This window comes from Rhinopithecus bieti, unplaced genomic scaffold (genome assembly GCF_001698545.2).
Source record: "Rhinopithecus bieti isolate Rb0 unplaced genomic scaffold, ASM169854v2 scaffold_17795, whole genome shotgun sequence".
Taxonomy (NCBI): Eukaryota; Metazoa; Chordata; class Mammalia; order Primates; family Cercopithecidae; genus Rhinopithecus; species Rhinopithecus bieti.
In genome coordinates, this window is record NW_016808927.1 from 360,447 (window position 1) to 377,321 (window position 16,875).

At 56.2% G+C, this 16,875-nt stretch overlaps 2 protein-coding genes across 5 annotated transcripts in view; both read left to right on the forward strand.

The window, feature by feature from the left end:
• Nucleotides 1-328: 328 nt before the first annotated feature.
• REPIN1 (replication initiator 1) lies at nucleotides 329-5,517 on the forward strand. 4 transcript variants are annotated; one of them, XM_017887815.1, is made up of 4 exons: nucleotides 348-477; nucleotides 1,147-1,344; nucleotides 2,234-2,378; nucleotides 2,725-5,517. In XM_017887815.1, exon 4 carries the CDS (start codon nucleotides 2,736-2,738, stop codon nucleotides 4,434-4,436), a length of 1,701 nt encoding a protein of 566 aa, XP_017743304.1. In that variant the 5' UTR covers nucleotides 348-477; nucleotides 1,147-1,344; nucleotides 2,234-2,378; nucleotides 2,725-2,735; the 3' UTR covers nucleotides 4,437-5,517. The 4 variants fall into 4 exon arrangements, with proteins under 4 accessions (XP_017743301.1, XP_017743302.1, XP_017743304.1 ...); XM_017887812.1 differs by lacking the exon at nucleotides 2,234-2,378 and having other exon boundaries at nucleotides 329-477; nucleotides 2,722-5,517; XM_017887813.1 differs by lacking the exon at nucleotides 2,234-2,378 and having other exon boundaries at nucleotides 346-477.
• A 5,263-nt stretch (nucleotides 5,518-10,780) lies between these two features.
• The window catches only part of LOC108539242 (zinc finger protein 775), a 32,943-nt gene continuing 26,848 nt past the window's right edge, over nucleotides 10,781-16,875 (forward strand). The window contains exon 1 of the mRNA XM_017887803.1: nucleotides 10,781-10,881. The gene's annotated coding sequence lies outside the window, so the exon portion shown is untranslated. The remainder of the gene's footprint in view (nucleotides 10,882-16,875) is intronic.

The following is a 16,875-nucleotide window of genomic DNA, read 5'->3' on the forward strand; positions in this document are numbered from 1 at the left end:
AAAGGGTCGGGAAACTTGAGCTCCGGCCAGTCCCGAAGACACCCGGGCTGGTGGTCGCCATGGCAACGGAGTCGGGCCCTCCGAGATCCGCCGCCTTGCTGCAGTAGCGGCGGGGGTGACCCGGCCCGCTCTGGGTGCGGGCCTGCGCCCGGGCCCCGGCCGTCCCTCCCCGCCCCCAGGCCGCGGCCGCGGGAGGCCGGCGACTGGAACCCTCGGGGCAGCTCCTGTAGTCACGTTGGGCGTGGGGAAACCGGGGGGGGGAGGTTGGGGACGAGGAAACCTGGCAGTGTGAACCTCGAACTGGCCGCTGTCGCCCGCGGCGGGGGCGGGGAAGCGGGAGTGGGCCGGCGGAGGCCGGGCCTTCGGGGCTCCATGGACGGGCGCCCGCGCCCCTGCACAGGCCCGCCGCAGAGCGGCAGGGGCGCGGGGGGCACCGCGGGCCCGCGGGGGGCCGCTCCACCTGCGGGGCGCGTGACCGTGAGTGTGCGCGACCGTGTGTGAGTGCGCGGGGGGGACGCTGCTGGATCTGCGGGGGTGGGGGAGCGCACCTGCGCACAGGCTCCGCGAGCTGCGCCGTGCGTGGGACCCGAAATGGCTCACTCGCAAGAACGGGACCTGTGTGCCCGGGAGCGTGGACGGAGGACACGCATCAGTACAAAAGGGCGGTGTGGGAGTTCTGCCACCCGCGGGCAGCCACGATGCGGAAGGGGATTCTGACTGAGTCCTGGTCACAGCAGCTGGCCCTGCGCAGCCCCATGGGAAATAGGCCTGGAATTCCTGTCGGGAGGAGGTTGAGGGAAGGGGAGCCAGCAGGGATTCCAGAGTTCCTGCCATAGGCCGGCCTTTGGCCATCAGGGAAAGCCCAGACTCTGGCCACAGAATGGAGAATTCGTTCTGTGACCTTAGCAGGGAAGGAAGTGATCCCCAAAAGTGATCCCCAAAGACAGCAGTGTGCTTCCTTGTTGAAGGGGCACTTTCATTTATTAATCCAATGTCCATTAAGGTCACTCTGCCAGGCAGGGTGTGGGGCTTATGGCTGGTGCTTGTGGCTTTGTGGGGGGAGGGGTTGTGGCTGGTGAGGACATAAAGCTGACTGCCCTAGAGGAGCTCAGAGCCTCACTCCTGTTTTCTCTCCCCTCCCCACAGGTAAGGCTGGCCTCTCTGCAGTCAGAGGTCTGAGCTCTGCCATGGGGGTAGGGGTGTCTTTATTGCTGCAGTTTTCTCTGACACCTGGGGGCTACCGGAGTGTGGGCCGAAGCAGGCGCTGCAGCCGCGGAAGTATTCCCAGGAACATCCCCAAGAGGAGCTGGAAAAAGCCTCATCCCCAGCTCTGCAGTCTCCAGGGTAGAGTCTGTCCTTTGCTGTGCTCCCAAACCACTCCACAACTGGGGTGCACAGGCGTCCCCATCCCGGCGGAAAGAAATGGCCCTTTCTCATATCCTGGGGTCTTCCCTGTGCACAGTCCGACACTGGGAATGAGTGACCTTTGTGTTCCCTGAGAAGAGAGTGGGCTCTAGGGAATTTAGAAGGATGTATCTGGAGCTTGTGAGCAGGCACAGAAGGGCCCTTAGGAACCTAACTGCTTCCTTCCTCCTTCCGCGGAGGAGGCTCCTGTGCAGGAGTCTGGGCTCCCCTGAGCTGTGGAAGAGCTGAACACGGGGCAGCCCCTGGCGAGGCTGGGGCAGGACCGGGCAGGGGACCGAGATTGCAATCTCATCTTCCCTCCCCTTCTCTTGCCCCAGTTATCTCCAGCACCCCGAGGGAGGCAGAGTCAGTGATCAGACCCTGAAGGCAGCAGGCTGTGGGTGTTCCTTGGATTCAGGGAGAGCATTCCTTCCTGCAATGTCCTAATTTGTGTGGGTGGAAGAAGGCAGGCGGGCAGAATGTGGGCACAGTCTGGGCAGGCAGTGGTCTGGCGTTAGACTGGTGGGAGTAGCACCCAGGGCTCCGCTTCTGTTCCCGGAGAAGGGCTGTTCTCACTTGTCCTCCAGCCTCCTGCAGAGACTGCAGTTAGTAATGCTGCAAGTGCCTCCCCTGTGGGGCTAGGAATGAAAGGCTATAGAAACTTTTTTCTCTGAGATCTTTGCAAACCCAGGCATTTTAGAGGAAAGAGCACTGGCCTGGAAGTTTAAAGACCTGTTCCCCAGTCTTGGTTCTGCTGTTGGCTTACTGTGTCACCTTGGGCAGGTCTCCTCATCTTTGATGCCTCACAGTTGCTTCATCTGTCAAACAGGAAGCTCAGTGTCTGCTTGTCCAGCTTCACAGAGTTGCTGTGCAGCTCAGATGTGGCATAGAAAATAGCAGACACAGGGAGAGGGCAGCAGGAAAGCGCTTGGAAAAGCATAAGGCACTGTAGGGAGCAGTGGCCACATTTTCTGGTGAGTCCTGTGGCAGGAATGTTTGTGCATTCAGCACTGGAGCATTTACTCCCTGTCTGACCCTGGGGTAGCTGCCATGAGGGAGATTCTAGTATCAGAGTCCCTGCCTTCTGGAAGTTTCCAGGGCAATAAAGACATAAGACAAACATCCTTGAAATGTTATCTAAAAATCCAAGATTGAAGTAATACGTATCACACAAGGAAACAGGAGAGTAGTCTAGCTCCGTGTCCAGGGTTCTAGGGGTTCATAGATGGCAGCTCCTGTCCGGGGCTGAGGTTGGGAGGGGAAAAACAGGGGCAGGGTGAGTTGGTCTCTGGAGTGACTGTGCTTTTCCACCCTCAGCAGAGGAAGAACCGATGCTGGAACGTCGTTGCAGGGGCCCCCTGGCCATGGGCCCGGCCCAGCCCCGACTCCTTTCTGGGCCCTCCCAGGAGTCACCCCAGACCCTGGAGAAGGAGCCCCGCAGGCTGAGGCAACAAGGCACGTCAGTGGCCCAGTCTGGTGCCCAAGCCCCAGGCAGGGCCCATCGCTGTACCCACTGTCGAAGGCACTTCTCTGGCTGGGTGGCTCTGTGGCTTCACGCCCGCCGCTGCCAGGCCCGGCTGCCCTTGCCTTGCCCTGAGTGCGGCCGTCGCTTTCGCCATGCCCCCTTCTTAGCACTGCACCGCCAGGTCCATGCTGCTGCCACCCCAGAGCTGGGATTCGCCTGCCACCTCTGTGGGCAGAGCTTCCGAGGCTGGGTGGCCCTGGTTCTGCATCTGCGGGCCCATTCTACTGCAAAGCGGCCCATCGCTTGCCCTAAATGCGAGAGACGCTTCTGGCGACGAAAGCAGCTTCGAGCTCATCTGCGTCGGTGCCACCCTCCCGCCCCGGAGGCCCGGCCCTTCATATGCGGCAACTGTGGCCGGAGCTTTGCCCAGTGGGACCAGCTAGTTGCCCACAAGCGGGTGCACGTAGCCGAGGCCCTGGAGGAGGCCGCAGCCAAGGCTCTGGGGCCCCGGCCCAGGGGCCGCCCCGCGGTGACCGCCCCCCGGCCCGGTGGGGATGCCGTCGACCGCCCCTTCCAGTGTGCCTGCTGTGGCAAGCGCTTCCGGCACAAGCCCAACTTGATCGCCCACCGCCGCGTGCACACAGGCGAGCGACCTCACCAGTGCCCCGAGTGCGGGAAGCGCTTCACCAATAAGCCCTACCTGACTTCCCACCGGCGCATCCACACCGGCGAGAAGCCCTACCCGTGCAAAGAGTGCGGCCGCCGCTTCCGGCACAAACCCAACCTGCTGTCTCACAGCAAGATTCACAAGCGATCCGAGGGGACGGCCCAAGCCACCCCGGCCCGGGGAGCCCCAGCTGCCAGCCGGCCCCAGGAGTCCGCGGCCGAGCCCACCCTGGCGGCACCGCTGAAACCGGCCCAGGAGCCGCCGCCCGGGGCCCCGCCAGAGTCCCTGCAGGACCGGGCCGAAGCGCCCCCCTCCCTCTACAGCTGCGACGACTGCGGCAGGAGCTTCCGGCTGGAGCGCTTCCTGCGGGCCCACCAGCGGCAGCACACTGGGGAGCGGCCCTTCACCTGCGCCGAGTGCGGGAAGAACTTCGGCAAGAAGACGCACCTGGTGGCGCACTCGCGCGTGCACTCCGGCGAGCGGCCCTTCGCCTGCGAGGAGTGCGGCCGCCGCTTCTCCCAGGGCAGCCACCTGGCTGCGCACCGGCGCGACCACGCCCCGGACCGGCCCTTCGTGTGTCCCGACTGCGGCAAGGCCTTCCGCCACAAGCCCTACCTGGCGGCGCACCGGCGCATCCACACCGGCGAGAAGCCCTACGTCTGCCCCGACTGCGGCAAAGCCTTCAGCCAGAAGTCCAACCTGGTGTCGCACCGGCGCATCCACACTGGCGAGCGGCCCTACGCCTGCCCCGACTGCGACCGCAGCTTCAGCCAGAAGTCCAACCTCATCACTCACCGCAAGAGCCACATCCGGGACGGCGCCTTCTGCTGTGCCATCTGTGGCCAGACCTTCGATGACGAGGAGAGACTCCTGGCCCACCAGAAGAAGCACGATGTCTGAGACGGTGGGCGGGGCGGTGTTGGCTGAGAGAGGGCTGGGGTCCTTCGTGGTGGGAGTTGCAGTGGCCTGGGGGTGCCTGCCTGGTGCTGGAGTAGGGGACAGTGGGAATCCCAGAGGGGATAGAAGACGCGGGGAGTGATCTGGGTGGGCCCTGTTAGCGAGAGAGGTCAACCCCGGTGGCTAGAGAACCCACTTCCAAGTGCAGGGACGCCGGCCTCCAGGTGGTGTGTGCTAAGGTTCCATCCTGACTGCCCTGTGCCCTGGAAAAGTAGCAATAGCATCTGCCCCTTAGAGCCCTCTGGCTAGAGGAGCCACCAGTGGAAAGGAAAACCTTCCATCCTCTGGTGTTAACGCCTTAATGTCCCTGTCTTTTACTGTAAGTACTTCAGATCATTTTTGGAAGTAGGCGAGGTACAGTTCTGTAAATGAATGCTCTGGGCTAGATACAGCTTGGAGAACCTGCTGGCCTTGTTAGACAGCACTTGGGCCTTTGCCAGCAGCAAGAGGTGAAGCCGAGCCATTCTAACCTCTCCTTTCCCCTCCCACCTGCCCCCTGCATAGGCTCCCAGACTTGGAGAGACCCATCTGCTGTTAGCACTTCCGTCCTCGTCCTTCCCAAAGAGCAGACCCCAGGGCGTTTACTCCTTGGTCTGTCTCGCTTTATCTGTCGCCCCTCCCAGCACTGAGAGCCTCCCCTGGCTGTCAGCAGCACTGTGTCCAGGCTCTTGTCTGAACACTGCAGCCCCTCCTTTGCTCCTTCCAGAGCTCAGCATGTCATGGCAAGGACTGCCCCATTGGTGATGGAGGGCCAGCTGAGGGGAAGTTACTGGTGAGTTTCCTTTTCACCATTTCTAGCATATGGACACCTGGCCTCTGCTTGAGCACTTAGGTGACAGGAACTTCCCCACCTCCTGAGGCCCTGGATGATTCTAATTGTTAGAAATCCTTCCTTATAATGAATGAATTCTGCTTTCCTATAATTTCTACCTATTTGGCCTTGTTCTGTTCTCTGGAACTAAACAGAACAACCATTTATCCCCCCTTTTCAAACTAGAGAATAAAGATTTGGTTTTAGAACTGGTGGCTGGGGAGTATTCCTTTTTCCTGGGGAGCTGCGGCATGTCAGGAGGAGCAGCGGCATGTCAGGAGGAGCAGCATGCTCTTCTCCCTAGAAGGCCAGGGTGGGTGGGGGGGTACTGTGGGTGGGACTCTGGCCACAGGCCACATGCCCAGCTTGTTGAGCTCTGGCACCCGGCCTCAGTTCTTCCCTGAGCATACCCAGGCAGTTGGACTAATTCTCTGGGTGGTGGGCCGAGGCTCCGGAGAACTGTGGTGGGTGGAATGCTCTCAGCTTGGTCCCAAGATTTATGTTCTTGGTCACTTGCCCTCCTAGGTGGGCCCAGTGACACCGAATCTTTCTCACCACCTGGGCCTTTATGAAACTCCAGCGAGCGCTATGAGCTCTTTTGAGGGGTGCTGGGTGTTAAACAGACTTTGGTTATACCTGGACTCTGCCTCCAGTAGCCCTTCAGAGGCTGGACAGACGAAGGAGCCTCTGGGAGGGGAGGCGGTTCCCAGCAGCTAAGACAGCACTTGGCTTCCACACTCCACACACCCGGGATTCAGCCTTCTTTGAGGTTGTTGTCAAGCCCAGCCTGGGTCCACTTGCCCAGTGTTTGCAAAGCCTAACACCGACAGTGAGATTTGCAGCCAGAGAAAGTGAGGCGTTTATTGTAGAGCACCAGGTGAGGAGAATGGACAGCTAAGGCTCAAACTCCCTGATGGCTTATAAGCAAGGGTTTTTAAGGCAGGAGTGGGGAGGTTTCAAAGTGAGTTAGAGGCTGAGGAATTTCTGGAACTTCCTTATCCATTTTCTGGTTCCAGTCTGTCTGAAGTCTACGCTGGGATTGTCACGTGGTGACATTGGTGGGGGTCCTGGTTCCTGAAAAACAACTCAAGGATATATGTCAAGATGTTATCTTTAGGCTGGGCGTGGTGGCTCATGCCTGTAATCCTAGCACTTTGGGAGGCTGAGGCGGGTGGATCACCTGAGGTCAGGAGTTCAAGACCAGCCTGGCCAACACGGTGAAACCCCGTCTCTACTAAACGTACAAAATTAGCCGGTGTGATGATGGGCCCCTGTAGTCCCAGCTACTAGGGAGGCTGAGGCAGGAGAATTGCTTAAACCCGGGAGGCGGAGGTTGCCATGAGCCGAGATGGTGCCACTGCACTCCAGCCTGCGCAAGAGAGTAAGACCTTGTTAAAAAAACAAACAAACAAACAAAAAGGTGTTATCTTTAGTTTCTTTGAGGAAGCTAACATTCTGTGACTATTACTTGAGTGACTATTGTTTAAGCTATTATTACTTTCTTGCTTAGCGGGTTATTTATTTACTTCCCCAATTCCTGGCTGCAGGGCTAGCTAGGTGCCTGGAATTTGCCTTGAATGGACTCACATTTTTCTTTATTCTCATGCTTTTCAAGTGATGGGCAGAACCCAGCAGGCTCCTAGGAGGGGTCTCTGAGGCTGGGCACAGTGGCTCACGCCTGTAATCCCAGCACTTCAGGAGGCCGAGGCAGGTGGATCACCCGAGGTCAGGAGTTTGAGACTAGCCTGACCAACATGGAGAAACCCTGTCTCTACTAAAAATACAAAATTAGCAGGGCGTGGTGGTGCATGCCTGTACTCCCAGCTACTCAGGAGACTGAGGCAAGAGAATCACTTGAACCCCAGAGGCAGAGGTTGCAGTGAGCTGAGATTGTGCCATCGTACTCCAGCCTGGGCAACAACTCTGCCTCAAAAAAAAAAAAAAAAAGAAGAAAAGAGGGTCTCTGCTCCATCTCAAGGTCAGGTCAGACTTTTCAGGTGTCAGTTGCTAGGCAGGAAAGGGGGGCTGATTTGGTTCTGTCCTACAGTGTCTCCCTGGCCGGCCTGTTGTAGGACTCCCAGTTTCTGTGAGCAGTCACCCTGTATGCATCCCTGAATTGGTGGTTTCATACAAATTTGAGTACCTGTTTTTACCAGGCATTAATAGGTTCTTTTCTTGCCTGTGTTAGTAATTTCTGCATATATCGCCAGCATTTGGCACAGAGCACGTGAGAATAACCACAACTTGTTGACGTGAGTGGCACCTGGTGAAGTTTACCTAAATTATCTCATGAGTCCTTGTGTGGGAGGTAGTCTTCTTTTATATATGAAAACATTTGCCCACAGTCATATAACTGGTAATCACCAGAGGCAGATTCAAATTCAAGTCTGTCTGACTCCTGAAACCTGTGCTCTTGACAACTGCTGTGTACTTAGTGGATGAATGCTGTGTGCTGCTGTTTTTGGTTAAGATAAGTATTAAATGCCAACTGTGTGGGTGGGGCTTAAAGTGTGTAGGATGGAAAGAACAGCTTCAAAGCTCCATATTGGTTTATGGGGTCACTTAAAAACCTGTGTAATTGATGACAAATTATCTGTCAAAGCCTGGGAGCAGAGGGTGTGGTCTCAAGAAAGCCCCAGTCACATTTTTTCTCTTTGAGGGAACACAGGGTTTCCAGGGAAGGGGAGATGGCCAGGAAAGAGTAGGCCGATGTCTGGAAATGATGGGCAGGGAGCAGGGGCAGGTCCTTGGGTTGGCATCTAGGTTAGTATTGGAGGTATTAGGGACAAGGATGAGGGTGAGCAGGGATCTAACCAGGGGTCCTAACCTTTTGAAAAATCCCGTTTAAAGGAAATAGTCTGGGATATGGGGAAAGTGGGGTGTGGGTGTCCTCAGTGCTTCGCTGCCCTCTGCTTGTTGTGGGGTTGGGAAAGAGGTCCACAGGACAGAAAGGTCACACAAGTGGCCTTGAGGGGACTGGTAAAGCAGGAACAGAGTCAAATTGTGCATGGTTCCTTCCTGAGTTCCTTGATGGGTGGCCCAGTGGTTCTGAAGCCCTTGCTCTGCCTGGTTCATCACCATAGCAGTCACTGGGGAGGACTGCCTGGGTTGTAGGGGTCTGCTGGCAGGAGCTGCCCTTCTCTTCTGAAGAATCCACAGTTTTTCTTTGTTTTCTTCTACAATTACAAAAGCATTAAATTATCTTTAAAAATAAATAATTCAGATCTATTTAATGTGAATGCTCTCCTTCATTCCCCTGTTCCACTCCCCAAATCCTTTTTGTTTACACTGTGAAAAGTTTGAGGAGTATTCTCCTAACATTTTTTTCCTGTGTATTTGCAAACACACATGCAACCTCTCCCCTCAGCTTTTTTTTCTTCTTAATGGAAATAGGATCCCAGAGGTTCTCCATTCTTTCCACCTCTGAAATACCCTTGGTCATGGGATGCCAATCTGGAGGAAGTCTGCTCTGTAAGGAGGAAACAGGCCCAGAGGGTGGAAGTGACCCCCATCGGTGGGGGTCCTGATTTCTGAAAAAAAACTCAAGGACATATGTCAAGATGTCATCTTCAGTTTCTATGAGGAAGCTAACATTTTGTGACTCTTATTTGGGTACTATTGTTTAAACTATTACTACTTTCTTACTTAGCAGGTCATTCATTCACTTCCCTAACTGCTGGTTGTAGGGCTAGCGAGGCGCCTGGAATCTCCCTTGAAGGGACTCAAATGTTTCTTTATTTTCGTGCATTGAATGGGGGGCTGGTGGCAGACCCCTGAGAGGTTCCTGCTCTGTCTCAACACTTGTAGCCAGTGGCAAATCTGGAACTAGAATACTGGTCTCAGCAACAGGAATGTACTCCACAAGCCTTTGTAGAACCTCTTCTAGGTACTCTTCTAGAAAATAAGCTAGGTGTGGTGGTGCATGCCAGTAGTCTCAGGTGTAGCCGAGGTGGGAAGATCCCTTGAGGCCAGGAGTTTGAAGCTGAAGAGCATTATGATTGTGCCTGTGAATAGCCACTGTACTTTAGCCTGGGAAACACAGCAAGACCCGGTCTTTAAAAAAATAAACAGGAGAACGAGACTCTAAAGTGTTGATAGCTAGTGATGTGTGGCCTCTTTATAGGGTGTGTATGATTTTGTATTTTACAAATCCTTCTATAGATAATATAACCAAATTAACGGTAAAAACTCAGTAACGTATGCAGGCAACTAGAAAATTATTAACCCTATTTTATAGATGAATAAGTCAAAGTCCAGAAACAGAAAAGTATCTTTTATAAAAAGTACACATGAAGTTAGTGACAAAATCGAATCTCAGTCCCCAGTTCCTGCTGTGCTACTGAGGCTAAACCGCAGCCGGGCCTGTGGCAAATGTTTAATCAGCTGTTAACTGAAGAAAATAAGGTCCGCCTGCCCAACAGCAACCGTTTGTAGAGTCTCAGAGGCCCAGCTTCTGTCTGTGTCTACCTCATGCCCCAGAGGCAGCTTCTAGCAGCTCCGGAGAGAATCCAGCCAGTAGGAGTTGATCCAGCTGCGCCCCCTTTGAGGGAGAAGTGTGAGGAATTTCCTTACAATGGGGTGGGGAGTTGAGAAGATACTCTTCGCTGAAGGTCTGGCAGTCTGGACCGGGTTGGCAGCTGGGCTGAAAGGATTCCGCTCATGGGAGCCCTACCTAGTAACCCGATCTAGTAACGTAACCTCAGAGCGGTTCCTCAGCTAGAAAACAAAGGGATTGGGCCGAGCGCGGGCCTGTAATATCAGCACTTTGGGAGGCCGAGGCCGCAGGGTCACTTAAACCCAAGAGTTCGAGACCAGCCTGGGCAACATGGCGAGACCACCGTCTCTACAAAAAATTTAAAAAATTAGGGCGGGAGGATGGGTTTAGCCACGGGTTCGAGACTGCACTGAGCCATGATCGCGCCACTGGGGACAGAGCGAGACCACATTCCCGAAACAGAAAACGAAAATATCGAGTATAATGATTTCTAAGGTCCCTCGTAGTGAACCCTAGAAGTTATCACACCCTACGGTGGGGCTGTCGCGGCTTGAGGGCAGCCACAGCCTCAGCCGGGGTTTCTGTCCGGGTCCTGATGGGTCCCTAGCAGGGGGAAACAGCGTCCGGTGCGCTGAGGCGCTCGGCGAACGTGCGCTGAGTTCAGGCGTTACAACGGGGTCGCAGTCTGACTCCGGGCCTGGCAGGGGTGCCAGGACGCCGCCGGCCATCCGGGGCCCGACCTCCCCAGATCTCCTGCCCGCGGCCCAGCGGCCGGCTGCTAGCGCGTTCACCGCGCCCGGGCCTTGGGGGCCCGCTGGGGGCGAGGTCAGCCCTCCCCCCTCGGCTATTGGCTCCAGAGAACAAAGGGGCCGCCCCGCGGGCTGCTCCGATAGGGCCTGCCGGGTCATCTGAGCGGCGCAGCCAATGGGGTGGCTGGGCGGCCCCGGGGATGGCCAGCCCCGCCAGCCAATCAGACACCCGTACCCGCCCCGCCTGCCCCGGGAATGGCCAGGGCCGGGAGCCCGGTGCCCAAGTCGCCCTCGGGGTGGCAGTTCCCGTTAACCTTAGCCACAAAGTCAAAGGTATTTATTTCCCCGTCGCCTCCCTCCGAGTCCCTCTGCATTTCGGGCGGGGAGGGGCGGTGCGAGGGATGGACCAGCGCCCGGCCCCGCTCCTCCTGTGCTGCCTCCGCCCGGCTCGGGCTGGGGCGGAGTGATGGGGCGGGGACCTGGGGTGCCCCGAGACCCGCGCGTCCTCCGAGCCCGCGCGTCCCCCGAGCCCCGGGTCTCAAGCGTTTCCCCTGCCCCCACACAGCCGAGGGGAAAGGGGCGCGGCCGAGGGTGGGGAGGGCCCCAGGCCAGGGCAGCGAGGTCGGGAGGGAGGCTAGTGAGGACGGAGGGAGGACGCGGTGGCTAGTAGAGGGTCGCCCGCGAGCGGCCCCTCCTGGGCTGTCCCGTTGTTCCGAGTTCCCGGTTCCTGGCCGTCTCCCTGATAGATCAGCTTCTGGGGGCGGGAACCCCAGTGCTCGCTGCAGAGTGACAGACACATAGTAGGTGCTCAATAAATGTGTGATTAAACGAGCGGGGATAAGGATTGGGGGTGGAGATAAGTGAGAGGGAAGCACCGCAGAAGTTGGAAGGGTGTGGTGTCGGGTGTGGCGGAGAACTCCTCTCCAGGAAGATGGGCACAGCAGCCGCGAATTCGGTGGGGTGGGTGCGGGCATCCCCTCTGTGAAGAACGTTGAGGATATCTATCTACATGTGGAAGGTGTGGAGATGGGGCCTCCTTCAGCCTTTTGATCAAGACGATCTGAACTGGGGCTGGGTGTGGTCAGAGCCCCAGAGGCTGGAGGTGGACGACAGTCCAAGGCTTCACAGCCAACTGTTCCCATGTTCATCTGTAAAATGAAGAGATTAGATGGCAGTTGTTTCCTTTCAGGCTGAAGGTTTCATGCTTCCTTGCTTCAAATCTGTTTTGTACTGAAATTTCTTTAAGTGTTCCCTTGTGACAGTTTTTATTAATGGATTACTGTGTGTGGGGCCTGTACTGGGTGCAGGGGAGAGAGAAGGACCCTGTGTTAAGATGCATGTAGTCTTGTGCAGACTAACAAAATATTGATGATGATGATGACTCCAAGTAGATGGTCCTGGGTGCACAGGTTAAACAGAGAAGGGGCTCCTGGCTGAGCCTGGTGTGTCTAAAAAGGCTTCCTGGTCAAAGCGATCCCTAATCTGGACTGGGAAGGGGAGAATTGAGCAAGGCCTTCCAACGTTGGTCACAGGGTGCCAGGACACGGTGAGTTCAAGAGCCATGAGAGGATGGGGCATGTTGGAGTGCAATGGGGAAAGATGAGCAGAGTTGAATTCTCAGTTCCCCCTTATCTGAGATGTGCGTGCCAGCAAGTCCATTTGGCGGGGGTCTGGGTTTCTGAAAAACAACTCAGGGACATACGCTAAGATGTTACCTTCAGTTTGTATAGGCAACCACACGTCTCGTGTGGTCGAACTTCCTTGCTGTTGTTTTAGCTACGATTACCTTCTTATCAGTTTGCACATTTACTTCTCAGGACCAGCTCGGTGCCTGGAATTTCACTGGAAAGAACTCAAGATTTTCCTTTATTTTCATGATTGGAGGGCGCAGCAGGTGCCTGAAGGGGTCCCTGCTCCATCTCACTTTCCTTTTCTGAGGTCCTTTGAATGCAGCAAGGGATGGAAATGTGTTTATTAATTAAAATGTGACACCTGTTCAGAGATTGTTAGCAGCTGGGTTTGTCCTCGACCTTCAGCTCAGATCCAGTCCCTGACAGGTTCCTGAGTATTAGACTTGGGGCCGAGGAATGTTAAGTGCAGCTCTTGCCTCTGAAGGGAGGTGGCTGAGGAGGAGGGGGCCAGGGGTGTGGGGCAGGGGAGGTGTGGGTAGGACAGTTCCAGCAAGGGTGTTTACCTCTGGCCGGTGAAGGAAGTCTTGGAAGGAGGTACCTCATGGCTGGGGTCGAATTGGGGACCTCTGGGAGGTGGGCAGGCATAGTGGATAAGGCAAGTGACCTGGCTGCATGCAGATCAGGTCTCCTGGGAATGTTGACAGGAGCAAACTAAAGCCATGAAATCTGGCTGGCTGTTCATACCCTGAGGTACAGTTCTTACAACCCTGAATGGGGAGTGGGTGATGGCAACAGCAATGACCTAAATCGAATTTGTCTTGCACCTTGGGAATGTCTCTGAGAGTCCTCTCACACCGTTCACATCCTGCCATCCCTCCGCTCCGCCCCCGCCCCGCTCGATATAACAATTCTATACCACGAGCAAGTGTTATTTCCATTTTTAGGTGGGGAAACTGAGGCCCAGAGAAGGAAAGTGGTTTGCCTGGGATCATGTGGCTAACCAGAAGCAAACCCAATCTCAGTGCCTGTCTGGAGCCTTTCAACGGCCTTTTCCACTATGGCCTGCTCTTTGGGTGGGATGGCGGCCTGCCCTTTCCCCTGGCTCCCCTCCTCTGTTTCCTCCCCAGATTGAGGACTGGGGTGTTTGAGAGACTGAGGTCTGAAGATGGTGGAGTAGAAAGAGGGGAAGGGTCAGGGCTGGGAGAGTGGTCACAGTGGGGGTGGCCTTGTGCTGAGTGGGATCTGGGAAGTTGGAGAGGAGCAGGGTGGGTCATGGGGGGTGGGACAGGGGAGTTGTGGTGGGAGGCTGATGCTGGATGTGGGGATGGAGGCCTCTAGGTGGGGGAGGGGATGCCCACCTGGTTTGGGCTGGGACCTCTGGGAGGGGCATGCAGAACTGCCCTGGTAAGTGGAGAGCTTTACAGACAGTGCCACAACCACAGCCATGGCAAACCCTCTTCCTCCTGCGGGGTGGAGTGTGGAGGCTCCTGTGTGGCGCTGAGGGCCTCTGAGATTCCCAAGTGGCTGGAAGGAGTAATGGCTTAGGAAGAGTGAGCAGCAGCGGGGACACTGGCAGAGAGGCTTGTACAGACACTGCCCGGTGCATCCAGCTCAGGCTTGCTGCCCTGTGGTGCTCCTCCCAAACTCAGAGAGCAGGTATTTCCATTCACCTGTGCCATCAGGAACCTGAGCTCAAAGCGCTACAATGACTGGCCAGGGACTAGCAGTGGCTCAGTGATGGGTGGGCTGGGACTTGGGACTCCTGATTAAGACATGGGGTCCTGAGGGGAGGGACCAGGAAGGGTGGCCTTGAGAAGGACATCCCTGCCAGCCTCAGGCAGTGGGCTTCGAGGGGGAGACTAGGGCTGAGGAGCCAGCCAGGTGGCGGCTCAGGGTCACCCAAAGCTGACTGAAGAGGAGAGGACCCGTTGCATCCCCTTGGGCCAGAGCCCACAGGCCAGCCCCTGGAGGATCTCAGGCTGCACCAGGCTTGCTGGACACAGGCTCATTGTCTCTAGGGCTTTCTGTCTTGCTGTAACGTCTCTCCAGCCAGCTGCAGCTCCTGCTGACCTATCCCACCCCAGCACAGGTCATCCAATGGTGACTCACGGCCCCAGCCTCCTGGCTCAATGAGGGTATGTTGCTTTTGTTTCTACCTCTCTGAGTTCTTTCCCTTGGAACAAGTGGGTGTGATAGGATGGCCATGGGTGTACAAGGATACTTGTGTCATGGGTGACTTTGCATTTCTGTGTTTGTAGCTGTGCTGTGCAATGATTTGTGCTGACCTGGTTCACAGTGGCACATTTGTGTGTCTGTGGATCTGTAGGTGTATCTGTGAGTTTAAAAAAATATCTCACATTCTCTATTTGCATAGACAGTTTTGCAGGTGTTCTCATGTAGTTTTGTGTCTTTGAACTTTTGTTTACTTAGCTGTATTTAGATATGATTGTATCTGGGTATGTTTGTGTGTGGTTTACATCAGTTTCTCATGTCCCTTTGGTCATATATTTAAATTAAAACCATCTGCTATTAACTGAAATCAGGCAGAGAATACCATTTCCTGGTCCTGAGGGATTTCTTGATAGTGACAGAAGACTGGAGCCTGAGGAGCCAGCTCTTGAGTCCTCCATTGTTTCATTCACTCATTCTTTCATTCATTGAATACACATTACACACCTTCTACATGTGAAGGATGTGCAGGCATGGCAGCAAGCCCCCATTCCCTGGGGCTGACTTGAGTGAGGGGGTCTCACAGGGAGAGAGAACTAGGTGAGGACACAGCAGGAATGGGCTGGGCGAGAGGGCAGGGAGGCTCTGGGGACCAGGTGGAGTTGGGAAGGACGAGGCCATAGAACGGGGCAGCATGGGCAGGGAGGCATCGGCTGGGCATGGGCTGGGACTGGGGAGGCCAGTTTCTGTGGGGGTCTCCTACAGAAGACCAGCTGAGCAGTGCCCAGCAAGTGAGGACCTGCTGGGACCTCAGGGCTGAGAAGGGCCTGATACTGGGCCTTTGGCTGGGGTTTGGGGAGCTACCCCCACCCCCCAAAGCCTTAGCGACTGGTGGTGGATCCTGCTCCCGCTCCACTGGCAGCAGATGATACCTGCGGCATGGTCTGCTTCTGACTGCCCGACCTGGGGCGCTGAGGCTGTGAGAGCTGTGCTGGGCTGGTGGGAGGGTCCAGGGGCGGCGACGGGACGACCTTGCCTCTTTCTGGCCTGTGGCCTTTCTCCTCCCCCAGCTGCTGTCTGGCCTCCCCTCCCCCAAGTCTCTGCCACAACCAAAGCTCCTTTGTTGCCTCCCCCTGCCCTGGGCCTCTCCACCTGCTGCTAGCTCAATCCCCTCTTTGTGTGGTTGGTCCTCAGTTGTCATGGCAGCTGGGCCCAGGCTGAGGCCTGCCCACTGTCGGGCTCTTACTGAACTGCAGCCTGACCCAGTGCAGGGAGGGCCGGGCCAGAGCCAGATGTGGGAAGGGGGCCTCTGTGTGTCCTGCTCCCCTCAGAGCCCGAGGGGCAGCAGAGAGGAAAGGTGGTACGGTAGGGTTCCAGGGTCCCTTGTGCGATAGACGAAGCGGCCTTCGAAGACTGGGTGTGGGCACTGGTGGCAGATGGCGCGTCTGGCCCTTGATGCCTGTCTTCCAGCTGGGGGGCTTTGCTGGGCAGCCTGCTCACCTGGCTCCTGGGTGTCTCCGGTGGCCGAGGACGTGTCAGGATGGTGGGTTAGGAGGGGCCTGCCATGCGCAGAGCAGAGCGAAAGGCAGAATAGGAGAGAAGCTTAGGGTGGAGACATGTGGTGTCTGGCCAGCCTAGAACGTGTCACATGGAGGGCTTTCCTGGATTTTGTCTGTAGGACACCTGCTGTGCCGTTTCCCAGACATAGCCCACCTGAACACACAGGTAGAGGCGGGTCCCCAAAGACTTGGCCTCCCCTCATTCCTGTCCTCTGTGTTTCCCCCTTGAATTTCTCACTTCTTCCTCTTGGGTCCTCTTCCTTCTGTCTCCACTTCTGTTCTTATGTAAGCCACAAGCTGCTTCCCCTCGAGCCCTGGTATGGCCCGAGGCAGAGGCACTGAGGCTTGAGGCAGGAGCTGGTCTGAGAGGTCCTGGACAGTGGAAGGCCTGCTACTACCCGGAGTGGCTGTTAGGTCCTAATACCTCTTGGGAGGCAGGGTGGGTGAAGTAGGACTGTCTTTGATTTGCCTTGGGGGTCTCACTCTGTGTAGACCCAGGCCCATCCTTCTGTCCTCCTGAATTTCTAGCTTGGGCTCTGCCCTCCTCAGTCTGAGTTCCCCTTACCGAGGTGGCTTCTCTGTCCACTAGCCCCTTTGCGCCTCTTTAGGTAGATGTTAAGTCCAGTTGGTGAGAGGTTTCCCAAGATGTGGCGTGCAGAAGCTCACAGAGTGGCCCTGAGGGAGGAGGGTGGCATGGGAGGGAGGAGCCCCCAGCACCCATCAGAGCCCCACCAGGGGCTCCTCCAGCCCCCTTCCCCACTGCTCACCTTTTCTCTCCACCACAAGCAGGTTCGAGTGTCTGTAAGAAACCATAGTAGGCATGCTTACAGACCCCTGTAGGGGAAATAGAAGTAAAAACAAAATCTTTTGCCAACCCAGAAAAGCTCTTTGCAAAAGTAGAAGAGAAAAACAGTTTTTAAAAGATTGAATGTGCATGAAACCAGAATGTGGTGTGCACCACAGGCAAT

Coding starts and splice junctions, on each gene's coding strand:
- REPIN1 (XM_017887812.1), top strand. CDS start 1,188: ATGGGGGTAGGGGTGTCTTTATTGCTGCAGTTTTCTCTGACACCTGGG. Junction 1,345..2,721: donor CCAGCTCTGCAGTCTCCAGG/GTAGAGTCTGTC, acceptor TTCCACCCTCAG/CAGAGGAAGAACCGATGCTG.